The sequence below is a fragment of the Arachis hypogaea genome, chromosome 18 (assembly GCF_003086295.3).
Source record: "Arachis hypogaea cultivar Tifrunner chromosome 18, arahy.Tifrunner.gnm2.J5K5, whole genome shotgun sequence".
Classification (NCBI taxonomy): domain Eukaryota; kingdom Viridiplantae; phylum Streptophyta; class Magnoliopsida; order Fabales; family Fabaceae; genus Arachis; species Arachis hypogaea.
Window position 1 is genome coordinate 46,667,472 of NC_092053.1, and position 23,204 is coordinate 46,690,675.

Here is a 23,204-nt window from a genome sequence, read left to right on the forward strand (position 1 = left end):
GTTTAATTATTCATGTACTGAATTTAACTACATTTTTCTATTGAGACTTTAAATATTTCTAATAGTATGTTTGATAATTTAGTTTTCATATTAATACACAAGTTAAAATGGCTTAAAAATTGAAAAGAATTGAAATAGTGGTTTATTTCAATGTTTATTTTTAAAACACAAATAAATAAATTAAATAAACACTATTTTGATACTAACGTTTTCTAGTGAACCAATACATATTTTCTTTAGTTTGTTCACATAATAACAACCTATTTTCTTAATCTTAATTTTTTAATTCAAATTTATTTATTTTATATATTTTACATGTTAAATAACTTAAAATATTTTATTTTTTAAAATTTATTTTTAATTATTAATATTAAATTTATAATTTTAAGAATTAAAATATAAAATTAATTTTTTTAACTCAATAAAAAAGTGGTAGAATCTATTGAGTCTCTAGTAAACAGATAAAGCCAATTAAGTGTGTTACATATCTAATTAATTCGTTAAAAAAAAATAATAACAAAAATAGAAGAATTAGTATTAATTATTTCCCACACAATACATTTGTTTGTCAAAACTTTTTTTCACATGATCTATATTTTAAATATTTTAAGTAATCTCATATACTCATATGTATGATAAGTTAGGTTATATTAAATAATCTATATTGTATGACCCCAATCTATATATGTATATCAGTCATATTTTATTATTGACTAAATTTGAACCAAATAAAAAATAAAGCCAAATATTCATGTTTACTTTTATCATATGTCGATGATATTATAATTGTTCTTGTAAAAGAAAAATAAATTTAATAAAAAAATTCATATAAAAAATTATTGATATAATTTTTTAATAATAAATTTTTTGTTGAAATATGTTACTTTACTATACTTAAAATATATTATTTAGAATAATTATATTATCTTAATTAATATATATTATTTAAAAGAACATTTAAATTTTATTATTTTGTATTAATAATATTAATAAAAATAATTTATTAGTTTTTCTTAAAATAACATTTTCTTTTCTTTGGTTCATCAAGTAATATGACAACAAATTTTTTTTTTAATTAACTGCGTCTACGAAATAATTATTATATTCATTTATTTCTATATTGCATGTAAAATAAATAACTAATGTTTAAAGAAGTTAATTACATAATTTTTTCTTAGTAAATTATAATAAGCAAATAAAATGCAATGTTTCATATATATTTCTTTTTCTTAGAAGAAAGAAGTACTATTAATTATATATTAAAGGAAAATTTTTTAGTGTACCGGTACATCGGTATTTCATTAATTTTAAACCATTGATTTTAATTATAAAAAATATATATACTATACATAATTTAAATCAATGATTAAAAATTACTAAAATATCGGTGTACTGTTATACTTGAAAGTTTTCCTATATGAAACTAGCTGCTCAACAGGCACTATTCAACCGCTTTTCTATTGTTTTTTAATAAATTAATTTTATCTTTTTGTTAATATATATTATTCACCTTTTAAATTTATTAAATCAGTATTTTTTTTCATTATTTCAAATTTAACATAGTATTATTTATATGATAGTTTGATTGAAATTAAAATTACTATAAAAAACACTTAAATTGTTAAATTATAAATGCACACAATAAAGGTATGTATATATATTTTCAGAAATAGATATGGTTCATAAAATAACAACAAAAATGTTATCCTAATTTAAAAAGAGTATATATAAACCAAAATGCATGTTACATATTTCAAAAGGTTAATTATGCGTAAATATCATGGATTTTCATGTTTGTTTTCATCCTTTTTAAGTGGTGGCCAAAATATGGATCTGAATTTGAAGAGGCCTTCATTTTCTTACAATTAGTCGAAGGACAGAGGAAATGAATATGCTTATCTTTTTTTTTTTTAAATATCAAACTATAAGATAATTAATAAAAAAAGGAGAATATAAAGATAATGTACTTGGAAAAAATCTTTCGTAATTCATCATACATCTCCTTATCAATAACTTCTTGCGTCTTGAAAAAATGTCAGATTTTTTTACCATAAAAATAACTATATAAACGCTTCAGGTATATTCAATTAAATTGATATCTTATTATAGAGAAAAATTCAATTCAAACTTGTGGAATTGAGATATATTGTTTTGCATTAAATTTTCTTAAAAGGAGAAAAAATGATTATAATTCGTGAGTTATTGTTGACTAAATATAAATTAAATGATATTACATCTGATTTATTAGTTATTTTTTTAATAACAATTACCTGTAATGATATTGTTTTGTACCAAAATGAGTTAGTTGTGTCTTTCTGAGTTCATGGCTGAAAAAAAAGTTAGACTTTCAACATAATTGGTATATAGGTCGAAATAGACGGTTTTATTTATTATATACCAAAAGTTTATCGCATTACCTTTGATTCTTTTGATCAAATATTTCTCTTTTTATCATATTCCATAACTGAGTCTTGTCTACTTTAACTATACCTCCCCAACTAATAGAATAAATTTTGAGTGGACGAACCTGATTCAATTTCACGTGTGAGTAATAACATTAAAGTAAAAATATGTATCATTAATGCACCCAAATTATCACTATCATTAATATTGTAATATTTACTTTATTGTCGATTGGTCTCATTGATGTAATTGATTGCTCATCTTTTCATGTACTACATAAGGATTGGAGCCCTTGTTCCTGTAATTTATTAAAGCAAATATGTATCACAATATGTTTCAATAGTGTTTTATATATTACTTTAGATTAAGTAATGATACATCTCAAATAAGACATACCTGTATCTTTTATTGGCGGCTAAAATTTAATTTTTATATTTTTTTTCTAAAGTTATGAAATTGATATCAACATTTAAAGAAGTTAAATTTTGAATTCTTTTCAAAGTAAATATAAACATTGCATACCATAATTTCTTAAAAAACCAATATTGATATATTCAATGATGTATCATAAAATTTGTATAATTTATGTAAATCTTAGTTGGTGCATACCTATTGGGTAAAGGAGATGTTCGAGTTCCTTTCTCTTATCTCTTGACGTATCTTGATGAGCTCTTGTGATATCCATTTATCTGTTAAAAATCTTAGTCATTAGTTGTTGACATTAGTGAACAAAACTATCTATTCTAATGTTGATATTGTAATGATAAAATTACATGATACACGGATTATACTTGTAAAAAGGTGAACGTATTTGCTAAGCTCATAAATTACCTGAGGTGCAGGTAACAAAATTTCTTTGAACACCACATTTCTTGTGAATTATCCGCTTTTTCCTATTACTGTTCCTTCTTTGACTAAGATTTTTGTGGTTGACTGAGAAACACTTCGAGATAGTGCAACGTATAATTGACCATGGCTGAACACATATTTAGGGAGATAGATCCCTACCTTATGAATAGTTTGCCCTTATGATTTATTCATCGTTAAGGCAAAACTCAACCTTACAGGAAATTACTTCCTAATAAGCATAAAGGCTAATCCTGAATTCTCAGTTGTTTTGTGTTTCATCCGAGGCAGAAAAGCTTTTTGTCTAAAGTGATGGCCTGTTAGGATTTTCATGTCTAACATGTTTTGAAAAGTTCTTTGACACAGTAACCTTGTGCCATTGCATAAGCCTACCTTAGGATCTATGTTTCTCAGTAACATCAAAGGAGCACCCTTTTTTACCTTCAATGTATAAGGTGGCAATCCACCCGTGGAGATTGAGTTAAGATATTCTTGTTGATACATGTTATTTGTATCTCCTTCTACTTCATCAAAGGATGATATGATGATTATATCATTGAGCTGTTGTACATCATGGTTTTTGGGTGTCAATATCGCTCTCTCCACCATGTAAGATGCATCCCACCTATGAGATTGCAAATTTGGAAAAGTTTCTTCTATTAATTTGTGTAATGATGCCTCACCTTTCCATGGTATTGCCATGTGTGCTTTTATATGTACCAAGTCCTCAGATATGGTAGGCTCAATCCCATCCCTTATTCGCTTGAGATACTCCGCAAAATCATGATCGTTAAGAGATCGCATATTTTGTCACAAGTGGAGAATTTTGGTGGATGCCCACAAATGTGATTTAACAATAGAAGCTGAAATCATTTGCGACTTATTTCCTTTCGGCACAACAGGTAGTACTTGGCAGAAATCCCCTCCCATAACCATCACCTTTCCTCTAAATGGATTATTGTTTTCTAATATGTCTCCCAATGTATGGTCTAATGATTCCATTGTCTTTTTATTAGCCATTGGTGCTTCATTCCAAATTATTGCTGTCGTATGCCAAATCAGTTTTGCGACATCAGATTGTTTACTTATATTGCACATGGAGGATGGCTCTGGATTGATTGGAATCTTAAATCTAGAATGAGCTATTCGACCACTAGGAAGTAAAGTTGCAGCTATTCCTGAGGACGCAGTTACCAAGACAATATACCCTTTACTTCTTAAATATGCAATTATAGCTCTGTAAAGAAATGTTTTACCTGCTCCTCCTGGTCCATCAATGAAGAAGACTCCACTTTCTCTCCGATCAACTGTATTCATAATGCACCTGAAAACTGCAGACTGGTCATGATTCAATCTTTCAATAGAACACAGGTCTCTTTGAGGAACTTCGATGGACATTTCTTCTTGATTAATTCTAGGCATGAAGTTATTGTTGTCATTGTCTGAGGTTCGAGCTGGTAAATCTTATTGTGCAATATGTTTTCCATGTTGTATGAGGATGTCATTTAAATCCCTAAACAAACGATTTGTCAAACCATGGCATGTTTTAGAGCTTGTTGATGCGTAATCATCCACCATGCATGAAAGAAACTAGTCCCACAAACTTCTTACATCTGTTGGCTCACAAAAAATTAAGATGGTGGCAAACAACCTTCTTAAAGCACACGGCATTTTTAAAATAGATGCCTCAACCAAACATGATCTTATACTACTATCGCTCTCCAACTGTCCTCAATGTTGAGCGGATTGCTTCAAGGATGAATATTGGACATCATTCACTGTTAGCAAATCATCCCAACCAGTTAGGCCTCTTACATTTGACAACAAAATATGCAAATAGAATTTTTCACCCTCTGTTGGCGAAATGGTATAGATCCGACCGATGACTCTTTTTTGTGACCTACGTCCACGGGATAAACCCCAATTTTAGGGTTTATCTTGTGCTTAATTTAGTGGATTTTATCAACTTTTCCCACATTTATTCACTAAAATAGCATGATTTTGTAAATTCTCCCTAATTTGTGCTTAAGAGTGAAAGCATGCTTTTTGGGCCTTAAAATTGTTAATTTTAATTCACTTTAATTCCATTCGATGCCTTGATGTGTTTGTTGAGTGATCTCAGGATTTATAAGGCAAGGATTGGATCAAATAAGTGAAGAGAAAAACATGCAAGTGGAGAATTCATGAAGAAATGAGCATTTAGAGAATTCATGGCGATGCGTACGCGTGACCGATGCAGAAAGTTGCCAGATGACGTGTACGCGTGACCCATGCGTATGCGTGACAAGCGCCACGTGACCTCATTAAAGGCAAAATGCTGGGGTAATTTTTGAGCCATCAAGGCCCAAGTCCAACTCATTTCTGAAGCTGTTAGAGGCTGAAATCAAAAGGGATCAAGGGGGAGCAATTAGGAATAGATTAGAACCATGCTTTAGGTCATATTCTAGAGAGAGAAGCTCTCTCTTCTCTCTAGAATTAGGGTAGATTAGATTAAATTCTCTTTAGATCTAGGTTCAAATTCTTGCTTTTATTTACTTTTCCTTTCAATTTATTGTTCTTACATCTTTGCTCTTCTAATTTTACTTGTCATTTCCTTTATTTTGTTGCATATGTTTATGACACTTTGTTGCTTTTAATTTCAATTAATGCAATTTATGTTTGATGTTTTTATTGTTTAATCGAGTTGTTATTGTTATTTCCTTGCTTTGGGTAGTTGTAGATTTAATATTTCTTGCAATTTTATCTTGCTTTCCTTTTATGCCTTCCAAGTGTTTGATAAAAAGCTTGGTTGAGTTTTAGAGTAGATTTTTGTGTTCTTGGCTTAGGATGGTAACTTGGGTGACCTAGAGTTACTAATGTCCAAGTGATTGATAATTTGTTTCCATTGACACTTGACTTTCCTCTAATTTAGGGGATGACAAAGTGGGAATGATCATTGGAATTATCATATTGTGGTTAGTAACAATGATAGAGATCCTTAACCATCAACCCTCACTACAAGAAAAATGGCCTATGGCCACGCTTTTGTGAGGGTGGTGATTGAATAGAGATTTGGCCACGTTTTTTCTTGCCACGCTTAAAAAACGTGGCGAAAAGGGTCAACAGCCACACTTTTGGAAGCGTGGCAATTTATTAGAGAAACGGCCACGTTTTTTTCTGCCACGCTTCAAAAGCGTGGCCATAGAGTGAAAGAGGGACGTTTTAAAAGCGTGGCGACAGGGTTTCATTATGTCCACACTTACAAAGCGTGGCCATATCCTAGTATTCTTTTGGCACGCTTTAAAAGCGTGGCCAAAAGGTTTTTTTTCTGCCACGCTTCAAAAGCATGGCCATAGAGAGAAACAGGGACGTTTTAAAAGCGTGGCGAGAGGGTTTCACTATGGCCACACTTACAAAACGTGGCCAAAAGATTTAAAAAAAAATGTAATGACCCGGCCCCCAACCCGGTCCCCAACCCATTGACGACGCTCTTTCACCCTAGCTACCCTAATCGAGCTCTCACCCTGGCTACCCCTGAAGAGCTCCTCCCATTCCCTTCGCCCTTCGCCTTCCAAACCACTTCCATACCCTAATCGTGTCACAATCTTATTCATCTTCTTAATCTTCATCTTCGTTTTCATACTCTTCCTCTCTTTCTTGTTCTTCGTCCATTCTTTCTGGATCTCTCTGTTCACCTTCGAATTCCACAAATTAAATGTTGAGCTCTACCAAATATGGGCGACGACAAGGTCAATCTCCTCGATGATTTCTTCTCCTCCAAGCTCTCCAATTCCAAAGGTCTGATCTCTTCTTCCAACGCTTCTATTTTTTTTATTTTTCGATTTTTTCCGTTGTTTTTACTTTTAGGGATTTCCCTTTCGATTTTCATTTTCCTCTAAATCGCTTTCAAATGCTCGCTTCTCGTTTCGTTTTTGCAATAATTGTTCGCTTTCTCTCTATCATGATCCATTGAATCTCAATCCCTGATTCGTTCTCTCTGTCAATCGCATGCTCAACACGGATGTTCCTTCTTGGTTAATTGATAATGGATACCTAATTTTGAATGTTGTTTTGTGTGATCTTAGCTTTTGAATTTTGATATTTTAGCTGTTATATTTTTTTACAATCCCTAAACTAGTTACCTCTCTCTGTTAGAAAAATTGCTATCTTGATGGCTAACTAGATATCATGTTTTAGGAACTATCCTCTGTTAATGGCTATATGAAAGGTTTTCCCTGCTCTGGCAGCTGGTTGTGCTGCGATATTGAAGCCTTCCGAATTGGCATCTGTGTATGTTTCTCAGCAGCTCTTGCAAAATCTTTGCTTCTTTTTGAGTCTTGGTTATTTTTGCTGAACTATAGGCTATGCTTTGCTTTATTTCAGGACTTGTTTGGAGTTGGCTGACATATGCAAAGAAGTGGGCCTTCCTCTGGGTTTACTAAATATTCTCTTTATGTATAATAGATTAGAAATAAATCTAGTAACTGAAGAACAATGAATATACGAGAAGCTCGTACACCATATGGTATTGGCCGTTCTTAAACCTAAACTCCAGAGTTCAAAATTAAAGCTTTTTCTTCGGTCATTACCTTTTTTTTTTCTTTCAAATTTTTAAATAAAGTTGTCTTTTCTGCTCCTACTATATACACTATAGTATATTGACTTTAAAATAAAGGATTTTTGCAGCATCGTTTTCCATAACATTAATATTGGAAGGCTAAAAACAAAAAACAAGTGATATTGGGATGTGCTAATTGTTTTTCTTAATTTGTCCTTATGCTAATATCTTGGGGCCTCAAACAGTAAATCAGTAAGTGTTCCATTTTATTGTGTTTTAATTTCCATACATTTTTACTTCCTTGCAGTCTAAGATGAAGCGCATTGGAATTGATACTGAAGCACTCAAAGAGCACTTTGGGAAGAAAATTATGGAGCTTGAGGAGGAAAAAAGAAAAGTGTAGGTTTGGACATAGTTAGGTTTGAATATTTTTTAGATAGCACACAAACAAAAAGTTTTTTCTGGTTTGGTTTATTTCTTGTCTACATTTTTTTTGTAACTTGTTTTCAAAATTTTGTAAAAAGGAAGTCGTGTAAATAAGAAATGAAGACAGTAAATAGTATTTTTCTTATGTTTATGTTTTTCTTTTCACAATTATGAAAACAGAAAACATAAAAATGAAAATAAGGAATCAAAATACTGTTTACAGAAATATCAAGATGTTCATGGCCAAAAATTGAAAGCACTGGAAGCACAGGTAATAGCTCGATATTATTTTCATGGTAATTGTCCTTTCCAATGTCAAATAGTGTCTGAGTTATTTATATATTAAAATCTTGAACATCAGATTTTAGACCTCAAGAAGAAACAAGAAAACCAGGTGCAGCTACTAAAGCAAAAGGAGAAGAGCGAAGAAACTGCAAAAAAATTACAAGATGAAATACAGTACATCAAGGCTCAAAAGGCACTTGTGTTTAATTTTTCTAGCTACTTAATTATTGAAATTTTTACTTTGTATTTGATATTGGATTTATGAAAACTGTAGGTCCAATTGCAGCATAAAATGAAGCAAGAGGCAGAACAATTTCGACAATGGAAGGCTTCTCGAGAAAAGGAGTTACTTCAGGTGATATGCTTCTATAAATATGTAATCAATATTCTGTTTTCTTGTTTCAAAAATGCAGTGGATCTTTCAGGCCTTATAATAATTAGTGCTTAATTGTGCACAATATACAAGTCAATCAATTCTCGGATTGCCAGATAGGCATGCAAGTTGGTGACAACAATTGAGCTTTATCTTTTCCATTATTTGATGTTTATGCTGAACTTATTGGTATTGCCATATAGTAACTGAAATTTAATTCTTTATCTGTTTTTCGATTCGGTCAGCTGAAAAAATTTGCTTGGAGAGAACTGCAAATAGCTACAGACAACTTTAGTGAGAGAAATGTTTTAGGACAGGGAGGCTTTTGGAAGGTTTATAAAGGTGTTCTACCCGATGGCACAAACATTGCTGTTAAAAGGTTAACCGATTATGAAAGTCTCAGTGGAGATGCTGTTAAAATGTTATAGTGAACTTTGCTGCTTAATTAATATGTAGAATAATGTGCTTATATATATTTGGTTGGTTTTCGAGAGTATAAACAGGAACTGTCCCACTATGGTCAAAAGATCAACATCATCCTTAGCAAACTCAGGAAGCAAATCACTCTCTGCAATCTACAGATAGGTGAGAAAAAATTTTTAGCTCCCATAAAAGCATTATTATTATTATTATTATTATTATTATTATTATTATTATTATTATTAAATATAGTTTTGTCAAAAATGTAGACATGTACAGGACAAGACAAAGAACTTACATGGTTTACGTGTTTTAACTATTAAATGAAATAGAGTAATTTGTTTATTTCTTCTCCTTACTCAAAAAGTCAAAATTAATAAAAAGTGCAAACCTTGACCGTATTGAACTACTATATATAAAATTGGCTCCTCATTAGGATTATTCTAGATTAAAATTAAGCGAGATCTGCTATAAAACTATTTTTTTAATAAACAATTAGCTAATAAAATTTTAAATGTATAAAATTAAGGGTTTAGTTGATATTGTATAGAGAAATTGGGAAATTTAGAAAATAAATATATTATGTTATTATTAGGGAAAAAAACTTAGTTGTTCTATACTAATCAGTTTTATTATCTACTTTTGCTTTATAGAGGAGGCAGAATATATTTGCAAGCTCAGGAAACTTTTCGAGGTTGCCTATCGTCTTCGAGGTATTTAACCATCAACTTATATGGCACATGAGTAGTCCTGCTAGTTATAAATAAAATTGGCTTTGCGAGAGTAATATTTTTACAAGAGTCGCCTCCATTTTGTATCTTTATTTTGTTTCATTCGTATAGCTATTTAGCATTCCAGGGTATAATTATCATTATCATAACAGAGTCTAAGGGAAATAAAACATGAAAGAGAAAGATGAAGATGATCTATATAATCAATAAAACTGTCATAATGTAAGCTTACCCAATTTCAAATATCCACTAGATAGCATAAAAAATTCTGTATCCTGCTCTGCGAAATTTAAATTTATATTGATAACATAGAACTGTATATTGTTGTTTATGCTGGCTTCAAAAACTTGGGTCATTTTCTTATGAAGAACTCAAACCTGTGGAGGCTGTTTTGGATTAGCCTACGAGAAAAAAAGTGGCTCTGAACAGCCCGAGGCCTATAATATCTTCATGAGCAATGCAATCCTAAGATTATTCATCGGGATGTGAAGGCAGCTAATGTATTACTGGATGTGAAGGCAGCTAATGTCACTTCTGTAGCTATATGTCACTAGTTATTGTTTGATTTATCTTGTAATAAAAATTGCATACTTTATTTATAGGTATGGTAATAAAAAAGGATTGAAAATTTATATTTTGCAGCGATGAAGGTAAAAATCAAAAAAATGATTTTTTTTCCAACTTGATAAGGCTATCGCCACGCTTTTAAAGTGTGGTTTTTTTTACAACTTGATAAGGCTATCGCCACGCTTTTAAAGCGTGGTCTTATCTTTTGCTATTGCCACGCTTTAAAAGCGTGGCAATATCTCGTCTATTGTTACGCTTGTAAAAGCGTGGCCATATCTGCTCTATAAAGCGTGGCCCTACCTTCCACATATGATCACGCTTTAAAAGCGTGGCCATATTTCCCACCTACAGCCATGCTTTTACAAGTGGAAGTTTGTAAAAAAGCGTGGCAAACAAAAAGCATGGCAATAGACTGAAAAAAGCGTGGCGATAGAGCAACCGCCATCCTTTCATAGGTCACCCTTTCAAAAGCGTGGCAGTAGCTCAAAAAGCGTGGCAATAGACATGTTTTCTTGTAGTGCCTTGCCAAGACCTTTTCACCATTTGAGTTTCACTTACTTTCTTGTCATTTACATTTCTTTGTCCTCATTTCAAAACCCCAAAAATATACAACCCATAACCAATAATATGCACACTTTCCTGCAATTCATTGAGAGACGACCCGAGGTTTAAATACTTCGGTTATTTTTATTGGGGTTTGTACTTGTGAAGAACAAATTAAACTTTGATTGAGGATTGTTTGTTAGTTTAGAACTATACTTGCAACGAGATTCTATTGAGAAATGTCTAGACCGACATAAATCTGCCGTTAAGTTTTTCGCGCCGTTGCCGGAGAATTGCAATGGTGTTGCATTGTTATTGGTTATTGTATATATGTGAATATTATGAATATGCTTGATTTTTGGTTTGATTCTTAGTTGTTGCTAGTTTTAGGAATTTATTTTCATTATTTCTTATTCGCTTTTGATTTTGTTTTCTCTTTTTACCATGAATTCTCACCCCTTTGGCTATGAGTTACAACTATGTTGTAGAAAATGAGAACTACAATCAAAGGTGGGAGGAGCCCTATGCTTATGATAAATCCTCTTGGCAACAACCTCCTCCAATGTGCTATGAACAAGAGCCATTCCATGATGCATACCAATCCAATGGCTATAGTGGGCCTCCTTATGATTATTAATCACCGCCACCATATACCTTTAAACCCCCTCCTTAACATAGTTTTGAACTACCATACTCACAAGCCTCCATACCACCAAACACCTCCATATGACCCTAATCCATATCCACCATACTAACCACCAAAAGAACCATATGGGCCATACATGGAACCACCCCAATTCCAAGATAATTACTCCCAAGAACCACCTCAATATACACTACCTCCATTCCCTTACCAAGAAGAACCACCTTCCTATAATGAACCCTTTCTCCTAAACAATGAACCCTCCTGTCCACCCCAATCCCCAATAGATGATACCTTTAGCACTATTCTCCAAGAGCAAAGGGAGCTTCATACCTTTCTTCAAGAGCGACTTGAACTTCAAAGGAGGCAAGAATAATTCATGGCTACCTTGATCGAGGTAGTAACTAACTTAGCCTCCCAACACCTATGCATTCAAAGTACTCCCATGGTCACATGTGGAGAATCTAATGAAGAATGGAGTATGAAAGAGAGATTGGAAACTATGGTAGAAAATAAGGAGTTGGACTTTGTATTAGAGTAATTGGAGAAAGCTATAATTATTGAAGAAGAGGAAGTGGTTGAAGATTTAGGAGATGCTGAACCTCCATGGGAATCTAGAGTTATAGAAAGTTCTTCCAAGAAGATTGAGATTGATGTTGAGGAGGAGAGTGCACAACCTCTAAGACAAGTTGTGAATGAAGAATTGGAAGGAATGAAGCATGAATTGAGTTCCCTTGGTGATGAAAATCATGCATCAAGTCCTCTTAGTGAAGAATTCGCTTTCGCGAATGAATCCTTTAAGAAAATTCTGACAACCGTTTAAGGAGAAAGCAACCTTGGAAGTTCGAGGATGAGTACAAGCATAAGCCACCATGACAAGGAGCTTCTCAATTGTCCAAATTAAGGACAATAAATAAAAGTGCTAGGTGGGAGACACCCCACCATGGTAAACTCTTTCCATTTCTCTTGTAGATATAATCAATGAACAATTGAGTTGCCATTGTTAAGTAGTTTTCTTCTTTCCATACTCTTGTATATATTGCTTTGTTGGTTAGTTGTTTGGTAGATTTGTGCTTAGAATTATAGGTGGGTTATTTTGGATTCAATCTTTGTTTGCATTGAAAGTTTGTTTGAGTTACTTAGTATGATACTTGAAAAAAAAATTTTCAAAAACTTAAAGATTTCTTTTAGATTTAAATTTTGGTTGGTTTGGAGTTGTAAGTGTAGAAAGAATTTTAAATCCTATTTTAATGCTTCTCTAAAAAAAAAGGAGCCTCTCATGCGTACGCGTGGACGACGTGCACGCGTGACCCTCAAAAGCCCCATGTGAGAATTGTCCGAGCGTTGTGCTGCTACTGCAGTGCCAAAAACCAGAGAGTTGCGCGGAATGGGTGCTGAAGCTATGCATTTAGCACAATTTCTCCCACACGTACGCGTAATCCACGCGTACGAGTCACCTTCTTTTCTCTCCAATCACGCGTGCACGTGCTTGAAGCATACGTGTCATACCCTCTTTTCTTTCTCTCACGCCTACGCGTGTTAGACGCGTACACATCGATGACCGTTTTGTCCCTTCCAAGCTCACGCATCACCCACGCGTATACATGGGTTTGATTTTATTAACCCCTAATATTCGCGTGGATCTTCTTCTCTTCTAACGTCTCTTTCTCTTCTTTCTCTCCTCCATAACCACCATTACCGCCATCAACAATCAATCCCTCAGCTCCAGTGACCATATTGTCACTACCGGCCAACTTTCTTTTTCTTCCCTTCCCCGTCTTTTCTATATTCTTCTCTCTCTCTCCGCCATTCACCTTCTTCCCCGACCGCAACCACCCAACTCCGTCGCAGCCACACCATTGCCGCTGGCGTCCCCATCTCTGACTGCCAACTCTTTTTTTCTCCTCCATTCCTCGATGCCATAACCCAGGAGCTTCGCCCTGCTTCTCCGCCCGGTTATTGCTTCTTCTGCCCACCGCCACCGCACCACTGTCGGAGCCGCCACTCCTGTGCTGGCATTGTTCTGTTCTGTTTCTCTTCTCCCTGTCTAGCTCCCATTTCTGTGCTTGAAACCCTCCCAGGTTTCCCCAGCTTTCCTTTCTAAGTTCTGTTCTTTTTCTGTTAAGTTAGTATAGTTAGCTTAGTTAAATTTCTGTTTAATTAGTTTAGTTAGAAATGCTTGTTAGTTAATTCTAGGTGGTTAGGTAGTTTTAATTGATGTTGTAGTGGATTTAGGTTTGAATTCATGTTGATTATGTTGTCTAGCTGGATAATGGCTATAGGTTTGCTTGATTGATTTTGTTGTTTGAAATACTTCTATTTTGTTCTATTGACATGTTGCTGAGTTGTTTTGGTTGATGTTGATTATTGTGCTTCATTATGTATAGTGTGTTTGCTGCTGTTTGGAGCTGTTTTGATTGTTAATGACAGAATAATGTGAGCTTATAATATTCTGTTCTTGTTTAAATATTGCGTTACGCTTATATGATTTGAGCTTGCTACTTGTTTGTATTCCAAGAATGCTCAATTTACTGCCGGAATGCTGTTGAAATTTTCTGAAATTTTTATGCTCTTAATTTTCAATTTGTGAATTGAAATTGGTTCCCTCTATTTGAGTTACTTGATTGACGATATCAAGGAACTATGTGACGGATTTCTGTGTCAAATAGAACCTTGATTGACCAATTGATTCTGAACCTCTTTTATATTCTTAATTTTTCAAGTTAGATCAATACTTTTTCTTTCTTCATGGTCTTGAATCAATTTTATTTTTCCTTAACTGTTGAAGTTGTTTTAATAAATTTTCAATTTGACCTAATCTTAACTCTTGTTGATTGAGGTTCTTTGAAGTTGCAATTATTGGTGCATTTTTGCTTTTGTAACCGTTTTCAATTAACTCTTGGTTTCAATTCACTTTGGGTTACATAAGTATATGTTTAAGCCTTCCACACCAATTTTTTCACTAAAGTGATCAAACACATTGATGATGACTTTCATTTTTCTTTTGTGCTTATGTGCCTTACTTAGTTAAGAGCAATTATTGTCTTTCAAAATTTTTGAAATTATCATGGTTAAGAGCAATTATTGTTATGCCCCTAACTTTTAACTTTCTTTTCTAACTTTTGATTTAACTAGCCTTCTAACTTTTCTTTTTAATCTTCCCTTTTTCAATTAACTCTTTTAAATTCTTTTGAGTCATAACAATTTTTGTTTCTTAACAGACAATCATTCTAAATCTTAGTGTGTTTAATTTCTTGGAATGTGATTTCTTGTTGATTTTGAATTCTATTTTCCTTCTATTCCAAGAAATTACATTTTATCCACTCACTTCATGTTTTAGTTTTAACTCCTCTGTTTTCTGTCTTCTGTCTGTTTGATTTTATAATGCTTGCCTTTCTATTCCTTTGCTTTTATTTGATATTCCGTATCCTTTGAATTTTGTTTTTCAGGATGTTGGATAGAAAAGGAAAAGGAAAAGGCAAGGCTAAGGCCAGCTATAGCAAAAGGAAAAGATCACAGCCTACCACTAAGATAATGGATAGGCCCTTGACTGAGAAGCACCTTACTGATAAGGAGAAGACTGATCAAGCTATGCCTTCCTCCGACTCAGTTAAGTTTGCCAACTTCTTTTGTGAATTGAGGCTTTTGCAATTTCTAGAAAATTGGAACCTTCACATGGAGAGAAAGCTAAGAATACCACTGATGAGTGGATATTTTATACGCTTTTTGGCATCAATTTCATATATTTTTAGTTATGATTTGTTTAAGTTCTATTATATTTTCATAGGTGAAAAATTCATGTTTTTAGATTCTACTTTAAGTTTATGTTTTCATATGATTTCAGGTAATTTCTGGCTAAAATCAAAGAGTTTTGGCGAAGTCCGATTCAGAGGCAAGGAAAGCATAGCAGATGCTTTCAGATTCTGACCTCAGTGCACTCAAACAAGCATTTCTAGAGCTACAGAAGGTTAAATGACGTGTTCACAATGAAGTTGGAAAGCTAACTTCCAGAGCTTTCCAGCAATATATAATAGTTTATACTTTTCTTCGAAAGAGAATGCCCATTCTGGGCATTGAATGCAAAGAAGCTACCCCCTGGCTGGCGTTCAACGCCCCAAGGAGACAAGCCAGCGTTGAAAGCCTAAGAACCACCCCCTTTGTGGCGTTCAATGCCCACCAAGAAGCAAGGCAGCACCAATCATCCCCTAATGGGCGTTCAATGCCCATTGCTCAAGATGGACGCTAAGCTCAGCCCAAGCACTCAACCTAAGTGGGCCTAAGGATGGATTTCGCACCACCAGTCTATTCTATCATATTTTTGTACTTCTTAGTTATTAGATTAGTATATATAGGAGAAGATCAACCATGTTTAGGATCTTCTGCCTCATCTTTACCCATTCGAACCTTTCATTATTTTATGTACAGTATGAGCAACTAAACCTCCTAGGTTAAGGTTAGAAGCTTTGCTGATTCTTATGGATTAATAATATTACTGTTCTATTTCAATATATGTTTGATTTCATTCTAAGATGTATCTTCATTCTTCAACCTTATGAATTGGGAATGTAACGTGACTGTTGATCAACAGATATTTTATACGCTTTTTGGCATCATTTTCATATAGTTTTTATTATATTTTGTTTAATTTTTATTATATTTTCACAGGTTTTAGTGTAAAATTAATATTTTTGGATTCTACTATGAGTTGTTATGTTTTATGATGATTTCAGTTATTTTTGGCTGAAATCAGAGAGTTTTGACAAATTCTAATTCAGAGGCAAGGAAAGCGTAGCAGATGCTATCAGGATTTGACCTCCATGCACTCAAGCAATCGTTTCTGGAGCTACAGAAGTCCAAATGGTGCGCTCTCAATGGAATTGGAATGCTAATATCCAGGGCTTTCCAGAAATAGATAATAGTCCATAGTTGTCTTTTGAGATAAAGGCCCAAAACTGGCGTTCAACGCCAGCCACCTACCCCCTTCCTGGCATTAGACGCCCAAAAGGGAGCAGCTGGCATCCAACGCCCAATAAGGAGTCCCAAGCAGGCGTTCAACGCCCAAGAGGGACACTAGCTCGTGGATTTCACTCAAGCTCAGCCCAAACACTCACCAAGTGGGCCCCAGAAATGGATGTTCGCACTACAAGTGATGCGTGAGGATTATGTCGATTCAGAATTTCTCAAAATAAGAATCACTTCATTGGTAGCATAGTCCAAACCGACAATCTATCCTCTCAAATCAAAGTTTAGATTTTCAAAATACAAAATATAAACCGAGAGTAATGAACCCTCGGGTCGTTCTCCCTCGGAATGCAATTGAAGTGTGACACTTTCGGTTGTGAGGAAAAGGGGTTTGGCAATCAAGAAATGAAAGATTAAAAGAACTAAGAAATGATCAAAAATTGATATTAATGCAAGTAAAAAGGAAACAAGATCAAAACTAGTGAAAATGCTAAGATATGTATAAAAGAGCCTTGACTTGGGAATGAGGATCCAAGGAATCCTATCATTGTCATAACCGCAACTATGGCCACTGTGATGAGTCAATCTCGCTTAGTTAACCCCTAACATTGAGGAGTAAGTCAAGCAAGCATAATTGACCTTAATCCATAACTCCTAGCTAACTTACCAAATTAATTGGTAAAAAGCTAGCGTCAATGGAAACAAGAGTCAACTAACTACCCAAGAATTGACACTAAATGTCAGACATTATGACTCTAGTATCCTAGGAACTCAAATCCCAAGCCAAGGTGGGAAAATCTACTTAAAATTACGAAGTGGCATTTTCACAAACACTTGGTGGGCATAAAACCAAAACATAGGAAATTGCAAAGGAAAATGAAAACTATATCCAAGCTATTCATAATATCAATAATAGACATTCAATCAAACATAAAGAAAGCATAAAACACTAAATTCATCAACCAAAATTGCATATATAAACAAAGTAACTTGAACCATAAAAAAATAAAAGTAAAAATAGTGTAATTAAAGAGAAGATCAACAGTACTTACAATAACGATGAGAAAAATCAAAGATCAAAGCTTACTATAAAATGCTACAATGAACCCTAATTAAAAACCCTAAGAGAGCACTCCCAAATCTACACTACTCCTACTCCTAATGCATTTTCTACCTAACAAAAAAAAGTGTCCTAAGCTAATGCCTTCATATGTGGTCATTTCCCCTTCATATAGCACTCCCTTTCAGCATTAAGCCTTCCAAAATTGGGCCAAAAGCCCCCAAAAATCACGGATCACGTGTTTCATTAATGAATCCACGTGCAAGGACCTGTGCGTATGCACAGATGCGTGCATACGCACACTTTGCTAAATGTTCACTTGTGCGTACGCACGCATGCTAATTTCCTTCTTGTGCATACGCACGCAGGATTGTGCGCACGCACACTCCAGTGTGTGCTTCCTCCTAGTTTTCTTCATTTTTTCTCACTTTGTACATGCTTTCTTCCACTTTTGCCTAGCCAATCTTGCCTAATTGACCTGAAATCACTCAACAAACATGTCATGGCATCGAATGGCATAAAAGTGGAATTAAATTGCTCAATTTAAGCACAAAAACACATGTTTTCACATTTAAGTTCAATCTAGGGAGAAATCACAAAAGTATACTATTTTGGTGATTAAGTATAGGTTTATGTGATGAAATCCACTCAAATCAAGTCAAAATATAACGTCAAATATGGACTCATCATCAAGCCTAAGTCTATCATATTTCTGTAATCATTAGTTATTAGATCATTATAAATAGACAAGAGTTCACCCTTGTTAAGAGCTCTTGGCAACCTAAAACCTTTTGCCATATTTTAGAGTTGTATGATTTCATTGTACAGTATGAGCCACTAAACCTCCTAGGTTAAGGTTAGGAGCTCTACTGAGTTTCATGGATTAATAAAAGTATTACTGTTCTATTTCAATTCCTGTGTGACTCTACTCTAAGATGTATTTTCGTTTTTCAACCTTATGAATGAGATGAACCGTGACAATCATCCTCATTCTACATGGGTTCGGTGTGATTCCTTGGTCGGAGATCACTGAATCACAAGCTTGATTATACATCTCTTAGACGGCTAATCTATGACTTTGTTGGGGACTTCTCGAAACATCAGCTCAGCCGAGGTATGGGGAGATTAGGGTCTTCGTGGTGGAGGCTAGAACCAAGGTGCAGCGTTCTCTGATCCTGAAAATTCAACCTTGTCTATGGCGTTTTTAGTAGGATCATCAAGGGGATGAATTACAGGAGCTTCACCCTCATTCAGATTGGGCGCACACTAAACCTGGCGTTCAGCCTGAGAGAGGAAGATTGGCGGCCACTGACCTGGCGTTGATCACTTACAGCCTGCCATGGAATGAATCATTCACAGTTGGAGTAGACAGTAAGAAAGGTTGATCCAGAAGAATGAAGCATCTCCGAAGCCTTAACCATCTTCTTATCATTGAATTCACAATTACTGGGTAACGTTATCTTTATTTTACTTTTATACATTTTAAACATCAAACAACTTTTATATCCGCCTGACTAGGATTTACAAGGTGTCCATAGCTTGATTCAAGCCAACAATCTCCGTGGGATCGACCCTAACTCACCTTAGGTATTACTTGGACGTCCCAGTGCACTTGCTGGTTCAGTTGTGTGAGTTCTTATTTTCGCAAGAAGTTTTTGGCACCGTTGCCAGGGATTGTTCGAGTTTGACAACTAACGAATTATCTTGTTGCTTGGATTAGGTATTTTTATGGTTTAATTTTTCTTTTGTTTTGAGTCTTTTCTTTTAATTATCTTGATCTTTTGTTTGAGTCTTATGTTCTTGTTCTTGTTAAAGTTTCGAATTTTCTTGTTTTTCTTTCAAAACATTTTCAAAAATAGTTTCTTTTGTTTGAGTCTAGTGTCAATTTTTAAGTTTGGTGTCCTTTGTGTGTTCTTGAATTGCTTTAAATTTTTGAAATTCTTCTTTGGTGTTCTTCTTGGTATCCAAGTTGTTCTTGTTTATTTTTCTTGTTTTGATCTTTAAATTTTTAAGGTTAGTGTCTTTAGGTGTTTTTCTTTAAAATTTTCGAATTCTAGTGTCCTTAGATCTAAAAATTTTAAGTTTGGTGTCTTTTTGTTGTTTTTTTCTCTTTATTCATTAAATTAAAAAAAATTAAATATCTGTTCTTATCTTTATTTCAAAATTTTAAATTTAATACTTTCTTTTCTTATCTTGATTTAAAAATTTTATGTTTGGTGTCTTCTTGTTAGTAAAGGCAAAATTAAAATTTTAAAATTATATCTTTTTAAAATCTTTTAAAATCTTTTCTTTTAATTTGATTCTTTGCTATCTTATCTTTCTTTTAAAATTTTAAATTTCAAATCTTTTTAATTTAAAAACTATCTTTTCAATTTTGATTTCAAATCTTTTTAATTTAAAACTTATCTTTCTTAACTTCCTCATCTTATCTTTCTCTTTTCAATTTTAAAACCTACCTAACTTATCTTATCTTTAATTTTAAACCTTTTTCAATTTCAAATCTTTCTTAATTAGTTACTTGTTTTATCTTATTTTAATTTCAAAAGTTAAATATCTCTTGCCTCTCTTTCAAAACTTCTTACTTCTTTCTCTCGCTTCTTTTTCGAAAATCACTTCTTAATTTTCAAATCTTTTTAGTTAATTAGCTTTTAATCCTTTTCATATTTTTGAAAATAAATAAATAAATAAAATAAAAACAAAAATATTTTAATTCTAGTTTCTCTTTTTGCTTCTTACTTTTCGAATTCTTCTCTCCTTTAATTCGAATTCTTTTCCTCATCTCTCTATCCTCATTCTTCTATTATTCATATCTCATTGGGAGTCCTCTATACTTTAACATAGAAGCTCCCAATCTTCTTCTTTCTTTGTTTTCTTGTTTATGAGCAGGAACAGGGATAAAGAACCTCTCTTTAGACCTGACCTTGAACTTGAGAGGACTCTAAGGAGGCGTCTACAACAAGTTAGAACATAGCACTCCAGAGGGAACCTCACAGAGCTTTTCGAACAAGAAGCAAAAAATACAGACATGGCAGATAATGCTAATGATGGAGGAGATGCAAGGAAGGTTCTTGGTGACTACACTGTACCAACTTCTAACTTCTATGGAAGAAGCATCTTTATACCTGCAATCAGAGCAAACAACTTTGAGCTAAAACCTCAATTAGTCTCTCTCTTACAACAGAATTGCAAATTCTATGGACTTCTACTGGAAGATCCACATCAATTCCTATCTGATTTTTTGCAAATATGTGATACTGTTAAGACCAATGGAGTGGATCCACATCAATTATTCTCTTTCCTTTTGCAGTTACAGACAGAGCTAGGATATGTTTGGACTCTCAACCCAAGGAAAGCCTAGAATCTTGGAAAAAATTGGTCAATGCTTTCTTGGCCAAGTTCTTTCCACCTCAGAAGATGAGCAAGCTGAGGGTGGAAGTTCGAACATTCAGACAGAAAAAGGGTGAATCCCTCTATGAAGCTTGGGAAAGATACAAGCAACTGATCAGGAGATGTCCCTCTCACATGGTCTCAGAGTGGTCTATCCTAGGCATCTTCTATGATGGTTTGTCTGAAATGTCCAAGATATCATTGGACAGCTCTACTGGAGGATCACTCCACTTAAAAAAAACATCTAAAGAGGCAAAAGAGCTCATTGAGATGGTTGCAAAAAACCAATTCATGTACACTTCTGAAAGAAACCATGTGAATAGTGGGGCAGTTTAGAAGAAATGAGTTCTAGAAGTAGACATTTTGAATGCCATATTGGCTTAGAACAAGATATTGACTCTACAGGTCAATATGATCTCTCAGCATTTGATTGGAATGCAAGCTGCAGCTCGCAGCACTCAAGAAGCTTCCTCTGAAAGAGAAGCCTATGATCCTGACCAACCCATGATAGAGGAGGTGAATTACATGGGAGAACCCTATGGAAACACCTACAACCCCTCATAGAAAAATCATCCAAGTCTCATGGAAGGATCAACAGAAGCGTCAGCAAGGCTTCAATAACAACCAAAGTGAAAGAAATCAAAACAGATTCAATAATAGACCACTATTCCCACCTTTTCAGCAACAGACAGAGACTTCTAGGCAGAGCCTCTCTGACTTAGCAACCATAGTCTCTAATCTCTCTAAGACCACTCATAGTTTCATAACAGAAATTAGGTCCTCCATCAGGAATTTAGAGGTATAAGTTGGTCAGCTGAGCAAGAGAATCTCTGAGATTCCTCCTAACAATTTTCCAAGCAACACTAAGGTTAACCCAGGAGAAGAGTGCAAGGCCATCACTGTAAAAGTTGAGGCCAAATCTGAGGAGGAAAAATAGGCATTGAACCCCAATAAGGAAGTCCTTACTAGGCATTCAATGCCCAAAGAGAAGCCATTCTTGGCATTGAACGTCAGTGAGGGAGGCCCCATCGGGCGTTCAACGCCAGCAAGGAAGTCCTTATTGGGTGTTCAACGCCCAAAGAGGCACCATCCTTGGCGCTGAACGCCAGTAAGGGAGACTTTACTGAGCGTTCAATGCCCAAAGAGTTACAAGAACTGGCGTTGAACTCCAGTAAGGGAGTCCCTACTGGGCGTTCAACACTCACCAAGGAGGTCCCTATTCAAGAAGTAAAGAAAACTAAGGCTCATGTAGAGACAATAGAGGTTCCACTAAATGCTTTATTGCAAATCATGGATTATGAAGATCACTCATCCTCTGATGATGATGAGGAAACTAGGGAAGAGCAAGTTGCTCGATACCTAGGGGTCCTCATAAAAATAAATGCCAAGCTATTTGGAACAGAGGCATCGGAGGAAGAACCTCCAGTGCTGACCAAGGAGCTGAATGCCTTAGCTCAGCAGAAGCTGCCCCAAAAGCCTCCGGATCCCGGACGCTTCCTAATCCCTTGTACCATAGGAACTATTACTTTTGCAGAAGCTTTGTGTGACCTAGGTTCAAGCATTAACCTCATGCCCCTCTTTGTAATGGAGAGACTAGGAATCTTTGAGGTGCAACCTGCAAATGTCTCACTAGAGATGGCAGACAAGTCAATGAAAGGAGCATATGGCTTAGTGGAGGATGTTTTAGTGAAGGTTGAAGACTGTTACATCCCTACAAACTTTATAATTTTAGATACTGGGGAAGATAAGCATGAATCCATCATCCTTGGAAGACCTTTCCTAGCCATTGCCAATGCCATCATTGATATAGCAAAGGGAGAACTGATTCTACAACTAGGGGAGGATCACATCTTGTTCAAGATGCCTCACCCCAACTCTCCCTCTGACAAAAGAGAGATAATGGTGCAACACTTAGTGTTCAAACCCTCTCTCTCAGTGCAGAGCTATACAAAGCCCCGAGACACCAATTCTAAGTTTGGTATTGGGCAGCCATCAACAAGCACTGAAAATAAAGGTACTAA

The 23,204-nt window shown here is 34.5% G+C and overlaps 2 protein-coding genes across 9 annotated transcripts; one reads left to right on the top strand and one right to left on the bottom strand.

Moving 5' to 3' along the window:
- Window positions 1–4,059: 4,059 nt before the first annotated feature.
- On the bottom strand, window positions 4,060–6,857 carry LOC140181369 (uncharacterized). Its single transcript, XM_072224914.1, has 2 exons — window positions 6,752–6,857; window positions 4,060–4,712 (listed from the first exon to the last, which is right to left on the bottom strand). Exons 1-2 carry the CDS (start codon window positions 6,855–6,857, stop codon window positions 4,060–4,062), a joined length of 759 nt encoding a protein of 252 aa, XP_072081015.1.
- LOC112772041 (kinesin-like protein KIN-4A) lies at window positions 6,701–16,302 on the top strand. Of its 8 annotated transcripts, none has more exons than XM_025816927.3 (11): window positions 6,701–7,026; window positions 7,426–7,518; window positions 7,612–7,645; window positions 8,094–8,185; window positions 8,393–8,483; window positions 8,574–8,690; window positions 8,772–8,852; window positions 9,116–9,249; window positions 9,374–9,455; window positions 9,944–10,003; window positions 15,224–16,302. In XM_025816927.3, the coding sequence occupies exons 4-9, from the start codon at window positions 8,100–8,102 to the stop codon at window positions 9,453–9,455; spliced, it is 591 nt and encodes a 196-aa protein (XP_025672712.1). In that variant the 5' UTR covers window positions 6,701–7,026; window positions 7,426–7,518; window positions 7,612–7,645; window positions 8,094–8,099; the 3' UTR covers window positions 9,944–10,003; window positions 15,224–16,302. The 8 variants fall into 8 exon arrangements, with proteins under 8 accessions (XP_025672712.1, XP_025672710.1, XP_072081426.1 ...); XM_025816925.3 differs by having other exon boundaries at window positions 6,707–7,026; window positions 7,612–7,753; XM_072225325.1 differs by lacking the exons at window positions 7,426–7,518; window positions 7,612–7,645 and adding an exon at window positions 11,620–12,700 and having other exon boundaries at window positions 6,713–7,026; window positions 15,224–15,383; window positions 15,619–16,302.
- Window positions 16,303–23,204: the final 6,902 nt, after the last annotated feature.